General features: G+C 38.9%; 1 protein-coding gene and 1 pseudogene across 1 annotated transcript in view; one reads left to right on the top strand and one right to left on the bottom strand.

Annotated features, from left to right (window-relative positions):
• The window catches only part of NR3C2 (nuclear receptor subfamily 3 group C member 2), a 329,662-nt gene extending 303,721 nt beyond the window's left edge, over positions 1–25,941 (bottom strand). The window contains exons 1-2 of the mRNA XM_028125270.2: positions 25,835–25,941; positions 18,797–20,555 (exon numbers count right to left, since the gene is read on the bottom strand). Coding sequence (XP_027981071.2) covers positions 18,797–20,553 — 1,757 coding nt within the window. The 5' untranslated portion in view covers positions 20,554–20,555; positions 25,835–25,941. The remainder of the gene's footprint in view (positions 1–18,796; positions 20,556–25,834) is intronic.
• LOC114225609 (U4 spliceosomal RNA) lies at positions 16,463–16,578 on the top strand (annotated as a pseudogene).
• Positions 25,942–27,415: the final 1,474 nt, after the last annotated feature.

The following is a 27,415-nucleotide window of genomic DNA, read 5'->3' as shown; positions in this document are numbered from 1 at the left end:
TCTTAACCCCCGTCTAGGTGATTTAGCTTCTGTTTGGTTCAACTGATTCAGCTTCCTGGAAAGTAACAGTAATCTACCTTGACTGTCATCTACCTTAAGTAATTCTATTCTGAGCTTCATGCCACTTTCAAAAAATACACCCAATAAAATTATTATCAATAGGTCAAACTTCCATATATGAAGGTCTTTTGGGAGATAATTTGTCACACATACTGATGTTAAACATGAGAACTTCTGAAAGAAATATGTATAAACTATTTTTCTTCACTTCGCTTAATGAAAAATTTTCGACTACAAAGAAGAATTACTTACCAATAACAACAGAGTAATTAGAAACATAAACCTAGACAAGACAATTTCCATGGTCATCATATTCTCAATGAATATAGTATCCAGTCAGCAGACCAATTCCAAGCCATAATATTAACATTAGTTTTTTTTTTAAATAATAAGAATTTCATATTGTGCAGAAAAGCCAGTCTAAAATATATAGCAATTGATTAGCCCACAGACACAAAAAAATCTATTAGGCTGTTTCCAGTGATTGACCCAGTATCAAATAATAAAACTTTTCCTGTTTATCCACATAACTTCTCTTCATCTCATTGAGTTAAAGGATCATTATGTGAGAAGAGCGCAACTTAAAAAAAAAAAAAGTTAAAAAAAAAATCAAGATTGTGGATCTAATCTAAGTACCTGAAAGAACCATTCTTACACAATCACAGAAATTGAGAAGGTCAGATTTCAGGCCTGATAAAACAGGGACCCCATGGTGGAACAAGAGGAAAGATCATTAAGGTAAAGGAGAAATAAATGTGAGGATAATGGATTTTTTGTATGCAATATTTTTATTCTGCCAAAACAGCTTTTAAGTTCCTTTATTAGTTTAGGAAATAAACTAAATTATGAAAACCTTGCTGTATTCATCATGCCTGCTTCATTCAGATAATTATAAACATAACAATTTAATTTACTCTCAAGTAATTTTAATAGATATTACAACAAATAGTCCTACAACCTTAAAGAATCTAGAAGCAGGCAGAACCTGCAAAAGGCAAAGTAACATTCTGAGAGGCAAGGGCAAGGCCCACACAGTCCTCCCTCTTTTAGACCTGGTCTGGAAAGCAAGGCAAACATAACCCTCAAGCACAGATCCTAAGGAAACAAAATGCCCATCAGCCCAGAATTCTTTACTTCTCTGAGAAAATGGTAGTGCCACCTGGAGGCAAAGATGATCTTGTTCTTCTATGTGAGAGATTTACTATATCTTCAAATGAAATCCTATCTGGCACTCTTTTAATAATTTATTGTAGACATAATACGTTCTCATTGTAAAAACTTTGGTAAATACAAGAAAGAAAAATTAGCAAAGCAGTAATCCTATTACTCGGAGATAACCACTAATGATTTTAAGGCAATTTCCATTCCACTGAGAATGAAATACACACATTTATTTCCACTGAGAACAAAATAGACACACACATAAATATGACTAAATTCTGTAAATACAGTTGCATATATAATGTTAAATGAAAAATATTAGATTTTAATGATTTCCCATGCTATTAAATTTTCTCTATAGAAATGACTGCATATATTACACGGTAATATTCAAAATAAATGTATCAATCCATTAAAAAAACTATTTAAAATTTTATAAGTTATGCTAAAGTGAACACCAATACACATGAATCTCTGTCCACATGTAAAATAATTTCCTTATGATACAGTCCTAGAAACTGGACCTTTTGAGGTACCTACATGCAATGATGACAGTAACAATAAAGAAAATACACTCATGTAGGGATTACCACAGACCAAGAACTTTTCTAAGCAGTTCACATTTACTAACTCAATAAGCCCTTATAATAGTTGGTAAATTCTATCATTGTCTCCATTTTACAGTTGGGAAAACTGAGGCACAGAGAGGTTAAGTAACTTGCCCAAGGTCACACAGCCAATACGTGGTAAAGCTCAGATCCATCTGGCTAGGGAGTTCATGCACCAAAATCATATTACACTACTTCTGATGGTATATGCTGTCACATTACTTGTCTCTATTTATACTCCTCATTGGCATCTTTCCACAGTGGCATCCACCCATCCATCCGTCAAGTTGTTCTCCTCTCTGAAAATCTGATAGATGAAAAGTGCTATCTAACTGTTGCTTCTATTTGTCTCTATTTACTAGCATAACTAAACAATTTAGAAGTTCATACACTCCATCTGTATTTGCTATTCTATGAGCTGTCTATCCATGTTCTTTGCCTGTTTTTTTTTTTCCCCACCCCTACTGGAAGTCTTCATGGTCTTCTCATTGATTTCTATTACTCTTAATAGAGTTAACCTAATCATCATTTCCCATCTTCATCTTAATTTTATTTGGCATATAGGCATCTAGAATTTTTACACAGTCAAGATTTTTGAGATTTAGGTGTATGTACTTTCTTCCTCTGCTCTAGTCTGATAAAGCACTTCTCTATCTGGAGTCAGATATGCCTTCAACTGAACGTTTTCCTTGACTGACTTTCTCTTTAATACATCTGGAAATTATCTGGTGTATGGTGTTGGCATTAAATCTTAAGCAGAGTGGAACTGTAGCGATTTGATACTATAGATGGTTTTACATAATATGTTTTTTAATCCTTAAGCAGTTTTTAGGCCAGACAGCAACATATGCTGACTTATTACACCAGAATTCCTCAATCTGAGGAAAAGGCATAATCTAAGCACTTCTATTCTAGTTACAGCCACATCAAAAACATCTCAAACATGAAAATCATCCTCACCTTTAAAACCCAGAGAGTGAGAGCTGTCACGGGCCTTCCCTGAACAATAATTCTAGATCAATGTTCAATATAAACTCAGCAGATTTTTCATCACTGATCTAAATCCCTAACAGGGCTTCCTGTTTTATTGTTGGCCCAAAGAAAGAGCAACTATATATTTGGTATCATCATCTTAACAGTTTTATATTTGAATAGCACTATTATACTTAGTAATTTTAACTGTGTGGAGGAGGAGGAAGGGTCTGGACATTTTTACTGATGTCTCAGGCTGTCCTCTAAATCAGAGTGCTATGTAATAGTGCATGATCATCTGTGAGCTGTATGCCAAGTAATTTGTTAATAATAAAAATGATATCGATGTTCATAAATTACTTTCAAAACAGAAACAAAACAGGTTCATGATTCTTCTCGTAATAAAGCCACTTACTTGTCTGCATTCTCGTGTTTTCACTGGCAGAAGAGGTGGAAGTTAAAACCATTACTGTATATTACCATGCAGCCTATATTATCTATGCAACAGCTCATAACAAGGAATCCTTAGTGAATAATATTTTTATGCCGAGCACTGATTTTTTATGAATACCACACAAACAAAAAGCTCATGGTGCTATCTGCTCTACCGCCCACACACACATACTCACACAAGGCTTTTAAATCAAATCTGCCATTGAGTATGTGATATATGCGAATATGAATCTTCATTTGTATTGCTCTAAAAAAGAGTTGAGAATCCCTAGTCTAAACTATCTTCATAATCATCTCTATTTTTGGAATTCAGAAAAGAATAGAGTTCTCAATTAAGGATCTCATGAGGGCACAAAGAATTGGAAGGATTTCCTCTCTAAAATAATGTTAGTTCTGTGGTTGAATCTATTAAATCTACATTGCTAATTCTTCTCACAATGGAATTTCTTAGGTCATACTTTCTTATGAGCAATTATTTACCCATGTAGCTCCTATGTGTTCCTATTCCTTTATATCAATTCTAATCGAAACTAATAATAAAAATTAACAATAAGAACTAAGATTTTATTTTCACTGAGCCGTCACTATATGCCAGCACTTTATTTTACATGGATTACCTCAGATCAATTTCCCAACAGCCCTAAGGGTAAGGACTATTATTGTCACTATTTTAAAGATGGAAACTCACTGTGAGAGAGGTTAGGTAATTTGCCTAAAGACATAATACAATAAGTAAGTAGACCGTGTAATCCCAACGTTGGCCTCACTATCCACCATCATTTTCCTACATATTCATTTTGTATATTTTCTCCAAGTTACCAAGACCATTCTAACTTCCAATTATACCCTTCCCAAACGACACTATCTGTACCTACAATATCTGGAAGCTTATTGATCCTTATCTTTTTCAATTTATCAGCTATCAACTAATCAGATCAACTGATAACGCTGGCCTGTTTATACAGGCCTCTCAGCACTCCCTATTTCATGGGATTCTTTTGCCCAAATAGCCGTCTTGCATAAATATTTACCACGTTAGGAGATGTGGTGACCGACTGTATAACCTAGCACTACTGTCGAGCAAACAATTCTAACGGCATTTTCAACTATAAATGTTTTCTTGGTAGTTGACCACTATGTTCCTTTTTCTGTTGTTCTCTAATTATATTTTAACAATGACCAAGATAAGTGGTTCTTAACCTGGAGCCTAGGGGTTCATAAACTGCTCCATGAATCTTCTGAAGCCATATGCAAAATTATGTGTGTAAATATGCATGTATTTGAACTTAGGTCTAAGTTCATTTTGTTAGTAATCCTCCCACATAAGAAAACATCATTTCCACCAAGAACGGCAGAGACTCTCAATCAACAGGCCAAAGAAAATAATATATAATAGAGACTTCTTAGGTGCTCTGAAGTAGGCAATGATAACCAGCTCTGGATGGTCTAGGGCCATATTTATTAATGGGGTCAATTCAATAAACCTTTTAGAGGTATATTAATGCTGATTTTCCCTATGTATCAGAGAATGAGACTGAATCTGCAGTGTACTGCTCTTGGAACACATTCTGGTTACTACAAAATTTTCTCATCATTAAAGCATCTGTAAGTGTACTCCACAAAAGAGATTATCAGAGCTCTCCCTCTAAAAAGAAAAGTCACCTTGCCCTTTCCAAGCATCAATTTTCTGTTCTCTACAAGTTCTCAATACTACTATATAGTTTACCTCAATATTAGTAAAGTCTTATTAATGAAAATACTTAGAGAGTCAAGCATTGTGGTTAACGCTTCTAATTAAAGGATAATTAGTAATTGACTATATGATCGGTTTTGAACTTCTTGATGTAGAGGACAGTGTTTGTTTGCCTAGGACACTAAAGAACCATCTTCCCGTGTTCTTACTTAGCCCACTGGGCTGGGTGCAGCCAAGCACCTCCTCCCACCCACATACACACATACACACACCCATACTATTTCTACTCCAGGCTAGTTGTAAGACCCAAGCCAGGCCAATCATAATCCATCGAGAAAAGGGCTGATCCTTTTGCCAGAATCAAAATCTAATGAAAATGAAAGCACGGAGTGATGCTGGCCATAGCTTCTAAAAACAAAGTTGAATGAAAAGAGAAAAGCTGCAATGGATGGAAAGACAAAGAAACTTATGACACCACCATTTGAAACCTGGGATCTAGCCAAGCCTGAGGTTTACCCCTTGAACTTCTCCCATTTTGTGAGCCAAGAGATTCCGTTTTATTTAAGCTAGTAGGAGATGGTTTCCTGTGCTGTTTACAAACCAAGAGTTCTGACCAATTACATTAAATTCACTTATGACCACCATACAATTTTACAAATGAAATTAGTATTAATTTCTAAGAATTCTCTCCCTGTGTTCTCCAAAGAGTATTTGGTACTAATAAATGCTTGCTGAATGAAAATCAGTACTGAACACAGTACATATATGACACTGTACTTATTAGTGCAGAAGAGTCAAAGCTAAGTATATGGTCCCTGCTTAGTCTTTACTCTCAGGGGCTCACACAGTGGACTTCCAGTACACCTCAGTATCTTTCATCAATGCAGGGCACCCCCATTTTTGTCAAGATAAAGTGCTACTTTATTTGCTATAAAATTTACATACATAAAATATACTATTTTCACCATTTTTAAGTACATTGTTCAGTGGCATGAAGTACATTCACACTGTTGTGCAACCATCACCACCATCCATCTCCAAAACTTTTTCGGGTTAAGTGCCATTGTTGTTACAGATCCACGGAGTTCAGTAAATAGAACTGGTATTAGTTATTTATAGGTGGCAGTACATTCCTCTTTGAAAAATCTCCCTTTCTTCCGTCTTGTAATAGTCTTTCTTCTCTCTCCTGAGCTAATGACCAGGGAAGAGCACCTCCTTTTAAAGCCAAGCAACTGAAGCATCAATGCTAAAAATAGTATGGCAAACTTTGATCATTCCTCATTGATTAAAAGCCTTGAATAACTCAGGTCAGCATGCACAATATCATTTACATGTGTGGAGGAGAAAGGCTGTATACAGACTCTGACACATTCATAGAAATTTAGTAATTTTCCCTGTTAAAGCAACATTTGATTTTTTAAAACTTGTTTTAGGTCTATTCTCCTTATAACCCTCATAATACTAGATTTGATTATTTCTGCCACAGTAAATTGGCAAGAGTTAAAATTTAAAACAAAAAAAAAGCGTATTTCATCCATGTTATGAAATCATAGAGGCTAGGCCATTTTCACAGTTAGATTTTTGGTTTTTATTTCTTCCATTCTCAGGTACTGGCAACAAATTCATCCTTCAACAAATGTGCAATTCACGCAGTTATACTCTGTTATAAAAATCTTTAGCGTTTAAATGAACATTAACTTAAAAGTAAGGGGTACCTGCTAATAGACACCTAAGACCTTTCCATGGAGTGGTTTCAGAAGTTACGTAAGAGTTCTTAGCTCTAGATTTTCACTAGGAAAGGTTATTGTGCTTATAACCTCTCCTTCCTCTACTCAGTAACCCATCTGTCAGTTTCTTCAGGTTGCTAAAAAACACTATTTAGGAGGGGGGAAAGTGCTGTTTTCACCTGAATCATAGCAACCAAGTCCAAAATACAGGGTATATGTTAACAAAATTATCATATTTCTGCCACATACAGAAAACTCAAATGCTTCCAGAAGTCTCAAAGGAATACCTCACATGTACATTTACCTCAGTTGGGTCTGAAAATGATGGAGAAACAGAGAAAAAAAATACTTTGTATTGTGGGACCATATATTCTTCCATGTTACCTTAGTTTCAAGAACAAAAGCTGCTCTGAACATAATTTCCATTTCAAAACTACAGGGAGAATCTAAATTGGTGTAAATTTAAAGAATATCTGCTCCCATTTAAAATCTCTACACTCCCAAACTTTGCCCTCGGAGTCTCTTCTCAAACTTATCAGAAAAATATTTATTAAGTAAATACAAACTCTAACATGTGATGGAAGAAAATGAGCACATTTCCAGTTTTGGAAAGAGCACTGTTAATTCAAACACCAGTTACTTGAGGACACAAGAAATGGCCTTCCAAGCAAGCTAGGATTCTGTTCATTTATATACATGTGTACACGTCTGAGTTCCATAAATTGACATTTCTGATTCATTTACATCATTTTTTGCTTTCCAACTTTGTCAAACCAGGAGTCGGCTCTTCCTGTTTCCATTTCCCAGGGGTATTTTTCTCCCCCAGTCTAATAAAAAGTACTTTATTTTGGTATCAAAATTATCAGGTTTTACCTTTATCCAAATAAAATTATTTCATTCCTTTTCTCTTAGAGTCATAATTATGCTCAAATTTTCTCATTACTATTTTTATTCCTTATACCCTGTGGCAATCTACTTTTTGTGGGGCTGTTAGCATATATGACTTAGTGGTATAGTGGAAAGGAACAGGCTTTGGGTCTGATATCTGGCATTCAATTATTTCTTCCTTCAAACTCTAACTCCCACCCCTTGCCCACATTCTGACAACTCAGGCACTTATCCTTTTAGCTTGAATTACCAGTATGATAGCCTTTCAATTGCTTTTTTTCGTTTCAGTCACTATTTCTTATCTCCCTTACCATATTTACCTTTCTACCCTTTTCTGTCACTTTTTAGGTTATGAGAATGTTTAATAATGACATATTAAACGTGCCACACACTTCTTTTTGGCACTCATAGAAATCTATAATCTAGTTTTCTCTAAGTATCATTAAACCACCCAAGCAGGCTTCATTTGTCCTCTGTCCGAACACCTGGCCTGTGCTGTTGCTTATTCTTCTGATAACTCTCTACTCCCTACCAAATACCACCAATCTTCAAATGTCAACTGAAATTCACCTCCTTTATGAAGCTTTCCTTGGCTATTCCAGCCCACACAGAAGTCTTTCTTTTCTAATCTTTGGAAACAGTTCTTATCTGCATCATGCAATCAAACACATAATTACAGAACCAAAAAAAAAAAAAAAAAAGCTGTATAAACTCATGTGAGTCATCCCCCCAGCTAGAGGGGAATACAGGGAAGACATGTGGTTTGTTCACTGCATTAAGAACACAGTAGGTACTAAATAATGTGAAAACCGTCTATTATTTCTCCCCCTGAAATTTAAATAGCTACCTTTCTCTTGGTTCTAGGTCTTCTGTCAAAAAGTTCACATTAATATCCACTGATAACAGAACTCAAGAAGAAGAAAACCACCCAATAAAAATGGGCAAAAGAGTTAACAGGCATGAGAAGGAGGCCTATGAATGGCAAGGAAGCACATGAAAAAATGTTCAGTATCATTCAGGCATTAGAAAAATGCCTTAATATGACAATGAGTTATCATTACACAGCTATCATAATGTCTAAAATTAAAAAGATGGTCTCTCTCAAGTGTGGGCAAGGATGTAATGGAACCAGAGCTCTTGCACACTGCTGGTAGAGTTGTAAAACAGTACAACCACTTCGGAAAACAGCTGGACAGTTTCTTAAAAATTAAACCTATACCTACCATATGACCTAGTCATTTCACCTAGAGGTATTTACTGAAGAAAAATGAAGCATATGTTCATACAGAAATTTGTATGTGAATATTCACAGCAGCTTTATTTGTAACAGCAAAAACTGGAAACAACAGGTGAATGGATGAACAAACTGTGGCATAGCCATAAATGGAATACTACTCGGCCACTAAAAAGAAATAATACATGCAAAAACATGGATGAACGTCAAGTACATTATGCTAGATAAGAGAAGCCAGAATTAAAAGGCTATAAAAAATTTAATTCCATTTATATGACAACCTAGAAAAAACAATTCTACAAAGATGGGGAACATAAATGGTTGCTAGGGTTTGGGAATGAAGAGAGGGGTTGACTGAGAAGGGACAACACAAGGGAATTTCAGTGGGTGACACAACTGTTCTTATCTTGAGTGGGTGGTGGTTACAAGACTGTACACTTGGTAAAACTTCTAGAACTGCACACCCAAAAGAGTGAATTTTACTGTTTGCAAATTAAAGATAAACGACCTCAAAATAAAGACTGTGTCACCATATAGATTGTAAAACATCATTACGAACTACTTTATTATGTTGAGATTAGAAAAAAAAACAAGAATAGCATGTTGATTATTTTTGTGAACATCCTTAAAAATATGCTGACAGAGGTCACCACAATTGTTTGCTAACCTCCACAGAACTCTGTTATTTGACAGTAATTGTATTAGTCTTCCATAACCACCAACATTTAGTCATTCTAGATATATGCCTGCCCCAAGTTGTTCTGCTAAGCAATTCATTCGTTCGTTCAGTGGGGATTTACTGAACATCAACAATGCACCTGGCACTGTTTTAGGTATGGCAAATGTACCGGTAAACAGGACAGCTAAGGGCCCTGCTCTCAGGAAGTTTACATTTTAATTGGAGGAAGCCAAGTAAACAGATAACTTCTGATAGGTATGCACTATGAAGACAACAAAAGCAGGTGATGTGTTGTTAGAAGGTTGGGGCGGGGGTGGCACCACTTTAAATAGGATGTCAGGGAAGGCCTCTGAGACGGTGACATCTGAGCTAACGCCAAGTGACAAGAAGGGGTAGACAACCAAAATTTGGAGGCAGAGCCTTCTTGGCAGGGAGAACACTAAGTAGAGAGGCCCCCAGAGGGAAAGGGGCTTGGCTGGTCTGAGCCACAGAAAGGTCAGTCAGTGTGGGGACTGAGCAAGGAAAAAAACAGACACTAAATAAAGTAGTCAGAGGTCTGATATTTCAGTGCTTTTCAGGCCCTCGATTAGTTTACTTTATGCCGCTTACAATGAGAAGCAGCCAGAGGGCTTTACATCAGCCACATAATCTGATTTATGTTTTTAAAAGATCCATCTCTCTATTTTTTTGTTAGGACATTCAGTTTTCTTCTCTATCTCAAGTTTTTGTTTCTTCATTTACCTTTGCTATGTGCCTTAGGCAAATCACATATACCTTCTAGGCCTCAGTTTCCGTATCTGTAAAAACAGTGATGCTGGCTGCCAGTAACGGCTTACATGCGCTGGTTCAATGGGGCAGTTAAATATCTGACCCTGTGGCTACCTGCAGTCTCCCTTTTATTCTCAGCATCCCAGGACACTGCCGCCGTCTGTCATCTGCCCTCCCTCTTACACATTGCAGCTCAGTCAGGGCACAGTCTCCTCCGCCACCCTCTTCAGAGCTTACTGTCCAGCACAATCCTTACTCTGATCCTGCGGCTCCTTTGTGCTACAATCTCCTCTCTCACCCTTTCTCTTTACCACTGAACAGATGCCTCCCAAGGGTAAACACTGTGCCCGCATCCCCCAAGTCTCTCCTCTTCCTTAACTTACTCATTAGCCAATCACAGTCTGATTCCCATTCCCACCACTCTACAGAATTCCTTCTTGAAAAATCACCAGCACCAACTATTCAGTCCAATTTCCGGTCCTCACCCCATCATCAGGTTTTGAACCACCACCTCCTACCGAAGGAAAGGATAATGTAATAGACAAAAGGGCAGGATCTACTCCCAGCTCTGTTACCAACTGCTTTGTAGGATCCTGGAAAAGGCATGTAATCTCTCTGGACCTTAGTTTTAGGGCTGGATTTATAGATAGCCTTAGAGCCCTTCTAATTTGGAAAATCTAAGACTACCTGATTCTTCCCCTTGGCATCCATGACTTGGCACTATGTTGATTCTCTAAACAACTCCCTGTCTCCTTTATTAGGATATGTTGCTCATCTCCTAAATGGTGTTCTGTTCCTCCAAATTCCTAGCAAAATGCACTTTGTTTTTTTTCAAAGATTTTATTTATTTATTTGACAGAGAGAGACACAGCGAGAGAGGGAACATAAGAAGGGGGAGAGGGAGAGGGAGAAGCAAGCTTCCCGAAGAGCAGGGAGCCCGATGCGGGGCTCGATCCCAGGGCCCTGGGATCATGACCTGAGCCGAAGGCAGATGCTTAATGACTGAGCCACCCAGGTGCCTCCAGAATACACTTTAAACTACACCTGAGTCATATATATAGTTTCTCGATGGGCAACAGCACTCACACTGACCCCCCTCAACTGCCACTTCTAGGAAGAGGCCTCCTACATCTCCAGATCAACATTTCTGCCTACAGAGAGAGAACTCTTCCAGTCAGAGGTAGTTTGGAACTAAAAACTCATGTATCCAAGATAAATCATCACTTCTTCTCCAAGGCTAATATTCTTCTTGACCTCTCCATTTCTCTTATTGCTCACCATATCCATGACAGTTAAACTTACAACATGCTGAGTTTTCACTGATTTTCCACATACTTGACCCTCCCTCCATTTCTACGGAAGTATCAAGTGCTCTCCCTTCTCTTCCATCACACTTCAGTCCTAAAACCATTAGGCAAGACATAGCAAAGTAGAGATTCACAGTAGAGCATAGGGTGTGGACAGCAGTCATGGCCCACAGTGGGACACCAAGCCCAAGGGTAGCTCTGATGCCTAATGCAGGGTGGGGAGGGGTATTCATGTGTCCATGTGTACACAAGGTCTAGTGCAGAGTATCAGAACCCAAGCAGGGAGAGGATAGCCCAGCGGGGGAGCGGGGGGGTCAGTGCTGGAGGGGAATAAGGAGGGCATCTGTTGGGGGAATGTGGCCCTGTGACCCAGAACAAGAGTTAGACCCCAATCGTAGGCAGGAGAGTATCTGCGGGAATGGAGGCGGTCCTTGGAAAAGCAGATGACTCCAGGACTGGGGCAGAAAAAGTACAAGATGGGTCTAAAGCAAGTAACTTAATGTTAATTTTTTGATTTTAATGGCTATATTGTGGCTATGTGAGAGAATGACCTTCTTTATAATTCTTCATAATGGACTTAATTTTTTTAAGTTTGCGATTATTTAAAAAATAAAAAAATTTATACAGAAATCAACTCCTACAAGGGCTTCTTCTGTAATACCTCACATCTGTCCCCTTTTTTTCATTACCGGACAGAGTCAAGTTCCCATCCCCCTGTACTGTTGCAATAACTTCTTAACAAGGCTCCACCCCACAACCACTGCCTAATTAAGGTTTTTCCAAAGTGCACTTCAGCTCATGCCACTTCCCTGCTCCAACATTTCAATAGTTCCTCATTACCTCCCAAATTAAGTACAAATTTCTTAGTGTGACTTTCAAGTTCCACTCCCTTCGAGTTCCAACTAACTAACCTCTTCCAGGCCTTCTCCCCCCAACTCCCTGTGTGTCGCAGTCAGCCGTACAGCCGGACCATATTCGGTGTTTTCTGCCCATCTCCAAGTTTGGCTCATGTAACTCCCTCCATCAGAAAATGACCACTCTTACTCCCTGCAAAAATTTTAAGACTAAGGATAAATATCAGTTCTGACCACCACCACCCCAACTCTCCATTTTCCAAAACTTGCCTAGATAATCTTCTACCATCAGAATACCCAAAGTTGACTTTGCCCATTATAAACCTTATTTCATTTTATTTTAGATTACAATTTTTTTTTGTTTCTATGTCTCAACAATTCCTCATCTATAAGGTGAGGATACATGCCAATGAAGGAGTCCTCATTGATAAAATTAAGTCACAGCTGCAGTTGTGAATTCAGGTCACAGTTATTAGCTCACTCTCTCCCCCTAGGGAATTTTTAAGTATTCAAATTACTTTGTGTTTGTTCTCTTTCCTTCCTTATACTAGGGTTTTCTATTTCTTGCATAAATACAAGGAATTTCTACCTCTTTTCTACAAAGAAATTTTAGCCTGGGCCTTACCACTGACAATCAAAAATCCAGAGGTTTCCAGGCATCAATTAACAGGTGCTTATATGTAATTACATTTTAACTTCATCATTACTTTACTATATAAAGAACAAAATAAAACTCTCAAAACTGAAAACAAAGCCTATACTTGACAAGTTTAAAACCAGAAATTCTAAAATTTAAGATGAAGACCTATACATGTAACATACTTATATTTCCTGGGTTTTCACTAATAAACTTTGGAATGCAGTCCACAACAATATACAATTTAATGGCTATATTTAAATTTAATAATGAAGCAAATATTTTTGTCTTGATTTGAATTTAGTAAATGAAAGAAAATGATACATTATTTGGCAGGAGAACTGAAATTTTATCAGTAGATGAGTAGCATGAAGCTAAAGCCAACAGTTGAAAGCGTGGAAAAAATATTTTGGAGAAAAAAATTAATGACATCAAAGCATCAGGGGAAGTGAAGTGTTACTCCTAAATTACTTGTGATCATCATAACATCTGGTATTACTCTAAACATTACAAGTATAGAAAAGGTCAGACACATCCAGAATTTCAATAGTGCAAAAGGCATCAAATCCATAAATGCTACACCTCCAGGTCCTAGTTTTAGCACAACACTGCTGTGCAGGCAAACAGCCTGACGTTGAATAATTTGAGTTTATTTAACTGAAACCAGGGCTCTTATCTCCATTTTTTAAGTATGAAGTGAACAGTTCTAAGTATACTAATACTTTAGGTAATAAAAGGTGGACACATTGACATATATACCTAGGACACTTGGAATGTTAAAAGCAAAATTTATCAAGCTGCACTGTACATAGTGATTTAATTCATTAAAAAGCACTAAGGGTTTTTTTTTTATTTTCAACAAAATTATCACTACTCTCACCAAAAATACCATAACTGAATGGAAGTGAATGAATCATGAGAAGCAAGTCTCATTGAAAAATCATTTCTAAAAATATTATTTAGAATACTAACCGGGAAAAATTCTAGGTACACTAGCAATTTCAAAAATCAATATTGTGAGACAAATAATAAGAAAAAGAAAGTTTCATGTTTTCAATTCCAAATGACCTCAGTAATTCTTTTTTTTTTTTTTTAAGATTTTATTTATTTATTTGACAGAGAGAGACACAGCGAGAGAGGGAACACAAGCAGGGGGAGAGGGAGAAGCAGGCTTCCCGCGGAGCAGGGAGCACGATGCAGGGCTTGATCCCAGGACCCTGGGATCATGACCTGAGCCGAAGGCAGACGCTTAACGACTGAGCCACCCAGGAGCCCCTGACCTCAGTAATTCTTAATGATTTTATAAAAGTAAGCACCAATAATTAATCCAATTCCACACCCCCCCAATCATCACTCTTTCATACTTTGCATTACACAGAGAATATTCAGAACTCAATGGTTTACTCAGGAAGTTTGCTAATAAAGTTGCTTTATTATAGGAGGTGAGTTTTAAAAAACTCTAGGGACAATTGAAAAATAAAAAACAACTATAGGTGATTTACCAAATTGTTTCCTTCTATCATGGAAAAAAAATGCAGCACAATTAAGATAAATACCTGATTACCCGTCTTGAAGCCTACCAGAATATGCCCTTTGAAACAGTGAACTTTATATTCAAAGGTCTAAGTCAATGTTAGCACTGTTATGATGCTATCAAAGTGACTATGACCATCGCCATAAACATCAATGTTGTGTCAACAGAAAAACACTGCTCTCAAAAGGAAGAGCGTAAATTAAAAGAACGAGAAATTCATTGTATCAAATTTTATAAAAGACTTGATAAAAAAAACTCTGCTTTTCAAAGTAAAATAACTCACCCCTGACTTTCAAATGATAAATGAAAATGACATTTTTCTATCCGGAACACCCTGGAAACTAGAGAGCTACACCTGTGATTCAAATATACTTGAAACCAGATTAGCAAATCTGTTAAAGGATACTCTATTTTGATTTTTAACATACAGAACTCCAAGGAAACTTCACAGACAATAGTTTGGCTGGCAGACCTCTAAGAGCACAGAATTCAACATGTTCACTTTTTATGAAGAAACTGAGGCCCAGAGAAGTTGTGACTCACCAAGGTCACAGTTTTGTTTGTGTCCTAGCTGACAGGGAAACTCCAATCTACATGACCCAACCAGGTCCAGTGTCCATCCTCAAAGCTCTACATTCAGCTTCTGTCATAATTTACTTTACAGTTGGGTGGCCAGGCAATCCACTCACTAGAAATGATTAACAGACAGATGGCTTTCGTCACTGCTCTCACAGGATGCCCACGGAGGACAACACACACTTCACAGCCATTACTCACTTCTATCAGCTTGAAAAATTAACTAGATGAGAACCATTTTTCTTATCTGAATAGGGTACTCCCTCCTCAGCATAATATTCAGGGAGGCTAACACAAAATAATAACTTCTTTTTTCATTAACCTCCAAAGGGTGTACAGAATAAAAGAGATCAGCAATTCTCAGCTTTTGGGTCTTAGGACACCTTTCCATTCTTAAAATGTACTGAGGATGCCAAAAAACTTTTGTTTATGTAAGTTAGATCTAATGCTATTTACCGTATTAGATTAAAACTAATATTCATTTTAAATCATTTAAAACTAAGAAGTTATTACGTGTTAACAAAAGCGTATGTTTGTGAAAAAAATAACTGTTTCCCAAAACAAAAACTTGAGTGGCACTGTTTCACATTTTTGCAAGTCTATTGTCTCACTTAATAGAAGACAGCTGGATTTTACTATCTACTTCTGCATTCAATGTGTGGTGATAGGTTTTGGTTCAAGTGTATGAAGAAAATCTGGCTTTGCACAGGTATGTTGTTGGAAAAAGGACGAGCATTTTAATGGTCATTAGAGATAATGGCAGATGTGATTCTTTGATACTACACTGAAAACTGCTTGTGAGTAATTTCTTAAAGGTTAGTTGCAACGTGGATCTGAAACCATGTTAGTGAACTTTTCATAAACTATTACATTAAAAGCCACTGGTCTATCCTCCATTTTGAGTGGACCTTTTACTGAGGTGTGATCTTTCACTTCATGAACCTCCTTGAAAGGGTCTCAGGAATCCCAAACAACACTTTGAGACCTACTAGCAAACAGTTTAGAGTTCAATCTAAAGACAAAGGTTATTACGAAACCTAGGAACAGTCACACACCACCTTGATCCTCCACAACCTGTAATTCTTTAATATTCCACATCCCCCGGAACGGGGTATCATCATCCCATATTAAGATATAGAGCAAAAGGCTGGATTTTGATCCAAAAGACACTAAATAATAAGAGACTGGTGATGAAGTATGGTTGAGGTTAAATTAAATATTATAACATGGGGACTGAAATCTAGAAAAATACCCAAGTATCTTCCGGTCCTTAAGCCTTTATTCTGAGAATGATCAAAACACATAGGTTTCAGCTTTGCACAGTGGCAGTATCGTAGCCAATGAGGTTTATCCGAGGTGCGATTATTGCTAATTGAAAACTTTTCCTAAAACAAATTGGTTTGAATAATACTCACCAGAAAAAGCTGTCAAGAATCAGTACGCTGTAAAAGACTTCATAACATTAAAGCTTTGTTATTAAAGTTTTTGGGAAACTTACCCTAACTAGCATAATACCAACCTGTATGTAAACAAAATGAACCCCCTCTGACTATATTTAACACGTATGTAAAGAATTTTGGAGTACTCCAGAAGAGACACTGAACAACACCTCCAGTGCCCCACAAATGCAGAGTAGGCTCAAGGTCACTGATTCATATTAATATGTTTAAGGCTATGGGTCACTAGAACATTGGGAGGGGCTTCAGGAATTGAGTGTAAAACATACAAATCAAATAGCAGAAATAGGATACAGAACAAAACAAAGCAGAGAACTAATGATTTTATCTACTCTACCTCTACTGTTGCTACCAGAAATATCATTACCCAAAGCAATAGCCTTCAAAACTATAAAAGCAAATAAATATGTAGTGACAAATGTATGATGCATGCCCAACCATAAAAAATAAGAGAATTTAACAAGAGTTATCAACAAATATTTCTTTCAACTACGTATAAAATATTTCTTTAAACTCTTTTGTAATTTCATATAAGAAAACACAAAACTAAAGAATATGAAAGCTAAAGATTGTGCTAATCAAATGTTAACAGTCACAGCTAAAATGTATAGAATCCCTATTGCATACCAGATGATACGCAAAATTAACTCAATTCTCTTAACTACCTTTGAGATGGGTACTATAGAATTTTTTCTTTTTCCTCCAGATGAGAAAATTAAAAGCCCAGAGATGAAGGGATACGCACAGGGACACAAATCAATTAAGCTGGGATTTCAATCCGGGCAGCCATGCCCATAACTACTAGGCTGTACTCCCTCATACTAATTCACTAAAAACATCACTTAAAAAAATATCGATATCATGTGCAAAATTTCCTTCTCCAAAAGTAAAACAATGCACTAGCAGGAGACCACATGCTGAGTTTGTTTCTGATGAAAGCCATGCAATCTTAAGCTACCTTGCATTAGGGTTCAGATTTTAAGAGATCAGAATATGATCATTCATGCCATGGAGACTGGAGAACTGTAATAACGTATCCTTTAATGGAATGTTTACTTCCATAAAGGCCAGAGGAGCAAGGTTTGAAACAATGACAAGGAAAAGAATGCACGAATTAAAGTTTTAGCTTTTGGCTCATAAGAGAAGAGAAGGAAAAAGATATAGAAATACATGTAAACCCTATACTGTTAATGGGATGAACATATTTCCCATGACATAAGTTTTTAAGGGACAAACCCACATATTCCTAAATGCCAAAGGAAAGAACTATATCTAGGACATTTCTTCTTTATATGTTCCATAAAGGGATCATTTATCACAACCATGTAATAAAAACAGTACTGAAGCAAAGTCCAATGCAAGTATTCGTCGTATAACTTAGAACCACCCTTTACAGTCATATCGAAAGCCTCTTCCTTGTTTTTTTCCTAAATATATACAACGTGCTATCTGCAAAAAGGAAAGTCAGGAGATATTTTACAGTAAGTGAAGTCTGTCTTCTTGCAGATCTTAAAAGTTATACCAACTCAAAACTGCAGTGACCTATTTCACCTCCAAGAGGAGTAAGAAAGCCAGACTGTCCACTTAGTAATTTTAGATGTGCTGAGTCTTTAAAAGCCCTCAACAGTTATGGAAATGATTTATTTGCATTGAAAACCATGACTTACATACAACTAACCTACCCAGAAAAGGACAAAGAGGATACAGAGCTTGTGGGTAACAGATTTGGGGTTCAATTCCATATTTCACAGCTAATGAGGTGATGAATAAAAAAAAAAAGCTAAGAAAAAGACCACAAAGAAACAAATGTAAAACAATTCTAGTAAACCAGTGTACAGCTAAAGAAAAAAATAATCTAACACTAGTCTGCTAAATATAGTAACAGGCAGGAGAAAAAAAACTTTTCCCAAACACCTACAACAGGCAATGGGGAAGGGGGGAGGGGATGCCCATATATGCTCCTTCACAATCAACACAAATATTTTCTAAAAGATTTTAAGATTTTTTGTTTCTCTACTTCAAAAAAGCAGTAACATTATACCAACAAGGAAAGAGGGGGCACTAAATGACCACGCTGAAAACATGTAAAACAGTCAACGGAAACGTGTTTAAATTTATCAATTATAAATACTTTTTCAACATTTTATAAAGCCATCATTTTCAAAAAAGGAGGAAAAAACCAACTTACCTCGTTACATTTTCTGGAATGTATTCTAGAACTGGATATCCATCACTTCTTCTAGATGACAGGTCGCCATGTGATTTCCATGACTCCACTAAAGTATTAACAGGAGGAAAGGAACTCAGGTGTTGGAAAGATTGGTCTCTTGCCGATCGTGATAAAGATATTGTACCTTGGGCACCAATCCTGTAGTGAAAGGATTGTCCACCCGAATTCACACCAACAATAGCAGATGAAGGGATGCTGGCCTCTGGGTAATAGCTCCCATCATCCGGTTCCTGTTTAATACCCATTGGGAATCCACTGCCTTCACAGTTACCATCAAAGCCGGGCACAGGTGGTCCTAAAATTCCTGATAGAGAATAATAGTCTTTATCATCCATAAAGGAAAAATATGAGCCATCCATAAATGGAAATGGGTTTACTGCTGGATTCCCTTTAAAAGAGGTGCCTGAACATGAATGCTTGGTTGATTCTTGTTTTATTGGTACTGAGAATGGGGAATCAGGATTTATTTTGCTATTTCCTCCTAGACATGAGCTGCTAAAAGCTCCATCTGGCTCCGGTTTTATGTACTGGACAATGTTAAGCTGACCAGTCACACCGTTGGAGATGGCATTCTCTACTTCCTCACTCTTAGGAAAGGGGGCCTCTTGAGCACCTTTCTCCTGTGTGTCTGGACTAGGAGCCACATCCCGGGCTGCACTGGATCCAGCAGGGGTGCCAGAAGCAGTGTAGCTGAAGGCATTGTTTACAGGGCTACAGATAGATCCCACAGTACTAGCAGTTGGACTGGAAAGCGTGGATCTGTTATTTGTGTTGGAAGGGCTGGAAACAGAGCACCTTGAGTTGCTGATGTTTGCAGGGCTAGACACAGAGGAACGCAGAGTAACATTATTAGGACTGGAGACCGGAGATTTTACGCTGCAATGACTCGGAGGGCTGGATATTGGGGATTTCATGCTACTTAATGGACTTGAGAGAGGAGAGCCCACATTGCTGGCGTGTGCTGGGCTGTGTGACCTGGAGCCTCGATTTTCAACATTAGGGGAGCACGTCAAAGGAGTCCCCTGGGTGATAGGGCTGTGCACTGTGAAACTGCCAAAGCTGGCAGAGGTGGAGGACACAGAGCTGATTCCAGCAGGGCTGCAGACTGAAGATGTCATGTTCAGAGGGCTGCAAACAGATGGGCTCTTCTCATGACACATAATAGGGCTTTTAACAATGGCACGCATGACCCCACCATTCACAGAGCTCCCAGAGTCAGACATGAAGGATCTCAAGGGCCTGTTCACACCACCTAGAGTGGAAGGATGATGGCCATTTTCTTTGTAAAATTTCACCAGCTGTTCAACATTTTGATAAATCTTTGCTGGACTCATGCTTCCTTGTTGGTTCTGCTGATCATAGGTGTAGTCAGCATCTCTTACGGAATCCATGTATAAACCCATGGACTCAGCTACAGTTGCTGAAAGTTCCTTAGACTCCAGCTCAGTTTTAATATCAGATGTTAAAATCCCAGACCGATTAATGTCTTGCTGAAGGCAAGGGAGTAGTTCGTGTTTTTCTTTGCTGCTTCCTTGAGTACTGTTGTTTGGAATAGCACCGGAAACACAGCTTACGTTGACAATCTCCATGTAGTTACTCTCATCGGTCCTCTCTGTAGGTCCCAGGGAAGAATGTTCCACAGCCTGAGAAACTTGACCCCACCGTCTTTCCATATCTAGACCTTCAGGGAGACTGTGGTAGCCTTTGGTCTCCATAGCTAACAAATAAATTTATATTAAAAAATTGAATTAGAGTCATTTATAGCAATATTACTCTAGAAGACATTCTAAAATTCCATTTACTAAGTGATACATACATATTCTACTTATAAGCATTACTTCTAGTTACATTAAAATTGTTACCTTTTTAACAGTACTGACTATATAACTTGCCCAGAAGCTAGACTTTAAGCAGCAATCACACAAAATTATTTTGCATCTAAATAAAAGTAACATGTTTGCTATAATACAGCCTTTAGATTTGCAAAGAATATCTACAAATGTTAACTTATTTAATATTCTGAGTAATCCTGGGGACTGATGAGGCAGGCAAGGAGGAAAGGAAGGGCTTAGTGATGTGGGTGACTTGCCCAACGTCAAAGACGTGGTAAGTGATGAAGTTGGGTTTAAAACTAAATCTTCTAACTCCAAAACCTTTGGAGTCTTTCAAGCATATGGAAGCTGCTTTCCATATCTAATACATGGCTTTATTAAAAACAATACGGAAATACAATCAATGTTACCCTTTCTCAATACGAAATTAAAGTTATCCAGTGAATTATCACAGGAAAAATAATTTAAGAATTATTTTTTTAAAAAATAAGATTTTCTGAAAATGGATTAGTGATGAGAATAACGTAATGTCAGTTTTGAAAAGTAAAGATTCATGTATCCTGATTAATTAAGATGGTCCATAGCTCCATAGAGAGGCAGTATGATAGCTCGGGAATGTCAGCACTAGATTCTCCGTATTTCAATGCTGGCAGGGACTTTGACACGCATCCTTACTTAGTGGTACCTGTGCTATAAAGACTTCCAGCAGAGACAGTTTTATTTTCAGCAGTAAATGACGGAAGTTTGAGATGAGTCCTGACAATTTATGTGTTCATTCATTCAACAAATATTTACCAAGTGCGTGCTACATCCTGGGCCTACAACCAGTCACTGAATCTGTAGTGATAAACAAAACAGGCACAGTCCTCATCCTCAGGGAGCCCACAGGTTTTTTCTTTTCTTTTTTTTTTTTTAGATATACAATCATATCTACTGGCTCTCTATATAAATTTATTTCACAGACAAAATAATTGTGTTATATTTACATAATCCTATGTACTATATAATCCGATGCCACATTATGAGCCTCTTATTTACACTAAAAACCCTATAAGATTGATTAAAGTAGTATCCAAATAATACATTGGGGAAACCAAGGCACAGGCCACATAGCTATGTGGCAGAGCTGGAATTTGATCCCAGGTCTCTCTCTACACCAAGGTATCTCAACCTTGGCACTACTGACATTTTGGGCCTGATGATTCTTTGTGGTGAAAGTCTGTCCTATGCATTGTAAGATGTTTAGCAATATCCCGGACACCTACCCACTAGGTGCAAGTAGCACTCCCCATATCCAGCTGTGGCAACCATAAATGTCTCCACACATTGCCAAACGCCCCCTGCTTTGAGAACCACCACTCTAAAGAAACCTACCTTAAAGAAAATTAACTCATTCTTAGTAAAAATTTAATTTAATATACAAAACTGCTAAAATCATTATGTATGCATTTTTCAAATCCTTTCAGGTGTGTCAACAATCCATGATCCAGATAAAAGTCTGATGAAGTTTCTGCAGTTCTGTACACCAATATTACTTTAGGCCTCTCATCCTTTTCCCCCTTGGCCACTCACTACCCCCATTCCCTCTAGCTTCCCCTCAGGAAAAGAGACTAGGAAGTCCTTCTGCTACAGAACTTACAGTAATTAACACAGAAAAATAACAGAATGGCTCTACTAAATAAATTGGCAATAGATATCACAAGGCTCTATAATGACATGTAATGCCTAAATGGTCTAAGTTATTTTAATTATCTCTTACTTCTCTGTATTCTACACTACATTTTAAGTTCTCAGGAGGCAGAAACTTTGTTAATTTCACCACTGCATCCCAAGCAGATAGCCCAGTACAAATAAAAAAATGTTAGCTCTTATAATATAATCAACAATTTGTGAACACTAAAATCTAGCATGGAACCTTTTATTTAAAGAACATTATTCTATAAATTCCTAATCACAAGTCAACACAAAACAGGGGAAAATAAATCAAATTACAACAGTTGAGGTGTTTATCTGGTAATGCCAGCCAAAAAATTTAGTGTGGATAAAAGACAAGTTGAAATATGTATATATATATATATATATATATATATACACATACACATATATATGTATTGAAATGGGACTTTTAAACTGCTAATACTGACCTTTTCTACTTTACTGAAAAACCATTTAGCTGTAACCATAGGTTGCAAATTCAAGCATTCTGTGCTTCTACTTCTACCTAAGAATATTCTGTCCTCCCCATACCAAACTTGAATAGATGCACATCTAAGGTATAGATGTTTCAGGTCCAAATTCATTAAACACAAGAAACATGTCAATTCATGCTCAAAACTGAACATCTTCTGTGTAGCAACCCCCATCTCCCGCCTGAACCCTGTCCATAAACCCACATTCTGTATCTCAGTAAACTGCACAACCCTCTACTCTAATGCCTGCAGGTCACCCTTGCCTAGGGCCCCTTGACAGAGACATCCAAAGTCTCCAGCCTCCCCCTCTTCCACCTACAGCTTCCTTTCTCATCTCCACTCCCCCTCACCCCACCCCAACCCTAAGCAACAGTCTGAAAGGAGAATCCCTATCTCCAGATCCCTTTCCAAAAATCCAACCTCCAAATGTTCTTTTGGAAAAGATGATCACTTATTGCTTTTCTGAAGTTTCACAGTGCAAATCTGCATGCTAAACTTCTGAAAAGTTTTACAGTGCAGAAACCTGTTTCCTTTTTATTCCAGCGTCCCCTAAATAACTTGGCCACTGCCCCCTTTTTCCACAACACCTACTAATATTCTAAGGGATGCCTTTCATCACTCTGCCCTAAAGCAGGAACCAAATCTCAGACTTGTAAAGCTACACGAAGATTCGAAGAGAATCTATATGGGAGATAGCAGGCAAGTACAATCTTAAAGCACTCTACAAGGAAGCACCTTATCACTATCATGCAGCTGATCACAACTTTCCAAGTCCTGTTTGGCTAGCCTTGAACTCTTAACAATAACACAAAACAGCCTGCATTTCACCATGTTATTGACAGGGCTATCATTAAAGAATTTGCAAAAGGCTTTGCTGAAATCTAAATTAGTTCTGTGTAAGGTACTGTCTTCATCTACCAACTTTAAACGCACCTCTCAACAAAGTAAATAAAGGTTGGCAACTGTCAGGCACAAAAAAATAGAGGACATCTAGTATCTGCATGGCTTCCACTGCAAACATTTTTAAAGATCAGAGTTTTAAAAAACTTAGGAGTATTAAAATATTTTATGCTGAGTTCCCATTATTTACTCAGTCTTCTCTGTAAACAAATAGATTAGGTTAGGCATTTATTTCCTATGTAGTCCAGGAAAGCCCGGTTGTCTTTTTGGAAATGGCATAATAACCATGGCTTGAGCAGAATTTCAGTTAACCTGTACTAATAAATACTGAAAATACTAGTTGATGATTATACTCCTCATAGGACTTAATACCCAGAGGGTAAAGGGAAAGTTTTTTTTTTTACTAAACTAGATGACGAAGCAGGCACTTCATGTATACATATCTAGCTTATATAAAATCAGACTTGTCTCCCTTACAGCAGAAACTATAAGAGGCTCTCTTGGGACAAAGACAAAAACCATTTAGACCCTTTAATTTTCATGCAAATGGCCTCCCCCAAAACATAAAGGAAATTTCACAAAAGTAAGGAAAAGCACTGACAAAAGTTCTACCTTAAGCCATTCATATGCTCTTAAACACTATTTTGGTAAAGGAAAAACCTGACTTTAAAATTTTTATGTTTTACAGTCTGTGTTAAATTGCGCTTTTCCATAAGGAAATAGCGGTGTTTTTTTTTTTTTCAGGAATATTAACAAAGATTCTTGTGAATTTGTATTCTGTCTGAAAACACTTTCACTTTTAATATCCCCCAAACATAGTACCATTTAAAACATATTTTCTATAGTTATTTCACTATAATACGGCATCTTAAAAGACAGAACCTTAAGAATTTCACAATTTTCACTGGTTGCATCGCTGTGAAAGTTTGCTGTATATAACTATTTTTCTGTCATACCTACTACAGAACTCTTATTATGTTCTCCTCTTTTATACATGAGGTAAATGATAGAAACCTGCCCAAGGTCACCTAAGAGAGCGGAAGAACCAGTTAGAACTGAGCACACCTGATTTCTGTTCACTCACCTAATTCACTGAGCCACCTGATCTTTCCAAAATCCCCAAGCCAAACTACGTCTCCCTTAAAGGAAAAAGCTCCCCTGTATTTCTTTTTAAACTTCTATCCTCAGGCATTTCAACGATAGTGTGCCATGGAACTCAAACATAAAATTAAAAACTTCACAGATGGAGAACGCTGTTATCATTACTATGTAAATACCATCAATAACAGCACCTAAAGAAATGGCCATACAAATGTTAAAAAGCAATTTAAGTGCATTAGAAATTCACCGCTTTCAAAACCTGTCTATCAAAGTTTTTCTAACTTCCAGGTTATAATAAACAGTTAAAACTGAAGGTGCCATAAACCATTATGATTTAAACCCAGTCTTTTAAAATTCAGTAGGAAAGGCCATGCACCTAAGTTCAGTATAGTAGGGTACGGATGACACCTAAAGAAGCTTCATCCTTTCTCCCCTGCCTTTGGAATTCCTACTGCTGCCACAGAAAGCATTAGCCTCTCTCAAGAGTTTTATAAATACTAGGGAACGGGAAATGCACTAATTTCCAGAGCCCTCTTTTTACAGGCTACATCAGGATCTGTATCTCCTTCAACTGCCCTTATCCACTACACTTCCAGCTAAGATTTGGGTGCTTCCGCAATTGATAGAGGAAAGAAATATTATTCAAACGTCCTTTAAAAAAAATTCTAGAAGGAAAACGATCCGAAATTCATCCTTGGGGAAAGAGAAGGGAGGTAGACCTCCCACTGCCAAAGGCGGTTGAAAGCTGCTCGTCAGAGGGCATTTATCCAAAGTGGCCAAACTTTCCCAAAATAGTCCTCTGGCGGCCAAAGGGGGTAAAAAGTGGAAAACCAAAACAAAACAACAAGCACACAGCACCATACTGACTGTGCCTCCGGATTACGCAGCCACTTCTCCCTGCAAAGTGCACGCTCCCGCGCCGCGGCCGCAAGCCGAGTCCGGCAAGCAGCGCCCCGCGGCGCACCCCTACACACCTGCCTCGGCCGGGGTCCGTCTCTCGGCGTCTACCTGTTGCAGCGCTCGCCAACGCCACGACACCCCTGCTGCGGAGACCCCCTAAATCCAACCACATCCAGGCCAGCGAGTGCCGCTCTCCCTGCAGCGAGAGAGCCCGAGGCAGCAACGCTCTTGCACCCAGGTGACTGCTCGGGCTTCCTCCGAGCAGCCTGAAGTTGGCTTGCGTCTCCCCGGTCCAATGACACCCCGGGCGCGGAGGGGCGGAGAGGAGGGGGCGGGGGCAGGGGCAGGGGCAGGGCCAGGGCCAGGGCCAGGGCCAGGGCCAGGGCTGGCGAAGTGGGAAGGGAGAGAGGGAGAGAGGGCGGGCGAAAGCCCGGAGGGGGAGTGGGCCAGCTCCAGGGCCGGGGTGGTCACATGTCCAGATAAAGTTCAGGTTGCTATCCCGCCCCCCTGAGCCCTTCCTATTGGCCCGGAGGGAAGCAAGTCTCCACGCCGCACAGGCCAGGCGGGTTTCTCATTGGACAATCCCGGCTGTCAGTCACCAGGAGGGCGACATGACTGATACAAAGTTGCTGCGACACAGCCTAGACTCGGCAGCTCCCTTAAAGCCGCAGCCACGGCGGGTGCTTGAGGTGCCGGGCGGCAGCTACGACACTGGGCACTAGGCACCCTCCACGCGCTGCCCCCCGCCCCTCTCGCTCGACTGCCCCAAACTTGCTCGCGCCCACCTGACTCTCCTCCTGGCTGACCTCAGGCTATCTGGAAAGACGTGAAAAGTGTGGTGACGCGGAAGAAGTCGGTTTTTCCGAGATCCAGTCAAGGTGTTGGTCCCTCATGCTCTCCACCTGCAGCGCCAGGTGAGCGGCAGCCCTGGCCCAGGCACCGCCCACAGCGTCCGCGCGCAGGGGATGACTCCTAGTGGGCTTTACCCGACCCCTAAGGTTCCTCTCCCCGCCCCTTTCCTCGGTCTTGCGAGTTACCTCTCAGACGAGCAGCCGCAGCGTCGCTGCCAGCGAGCAAGAGGATCACGTTCCCACTCGATTTGAATTTCCTTGTTTTAACCGTGCAGGAAAAGCCCTTTAAACGCAGCGTCTCTCCCACCCCATCAAAAAAAAAAAAAAAGTGCCAGGGTCAAGAGCTGCTGCTCCCCTTTATGATTTTGTTGGTGCATTAATTAGTTTAGTATTGGATTTTTCCACTAGCTCAGTTTGAAAGCTTACCATCGAGGATATTCACTTCTTTATAATGGGTGGGAGGGGGCACATAATTGGGAGAAACACACAGGAGGGGAAGGAATCAGTGTTTTCTAAGGATCGAGTGTCTGCAAGAAGAAATTTCGGTTTCCCTCCAACCGCCCCCACCTCGACTCTCCGCTCGCCCACCCAAACGCTGTAGTTACTAAGCAAAAGGAAGGGCTTCTTTAACTTTGATTTCTAAGGACTTTGAGACTCCGCGTCTGAGCCTCCGTTTTGGGCTCCCGGCTGGCCCCGAGTCAGCACCAGTGACGTACACACCTAAATCTGGTCCCCCGGCCCTCGGCGACCCGCAGCCCGGTGGTGGCAGCTGTGCAGCCTCCCGCCTCACCCTTGCCTCGCACC

Source organism: Eumetopias jubatus, unplaced genomic scaffold (genome assembly GCF_037043125.1).
Source record: "Eumetopias jubatus isolate StellerSeaLion01/CBP00866 unplaced genomic scaffold, mEumJub1_p1.0 scaffold_2, whole genome shotgun sequence".
Taxonomy (NCBI): domain Eukaryota; kingdom Metazoa; phylum Chordata; class Mammalia; order Carnivora; family Otariidae; genus Eumetopias; species Eumetopias jubatus.
Note: the sequence above shows the minus strand (reverse complement) of the source record. Positions and strands in the feature narration are given on the sequence as shown.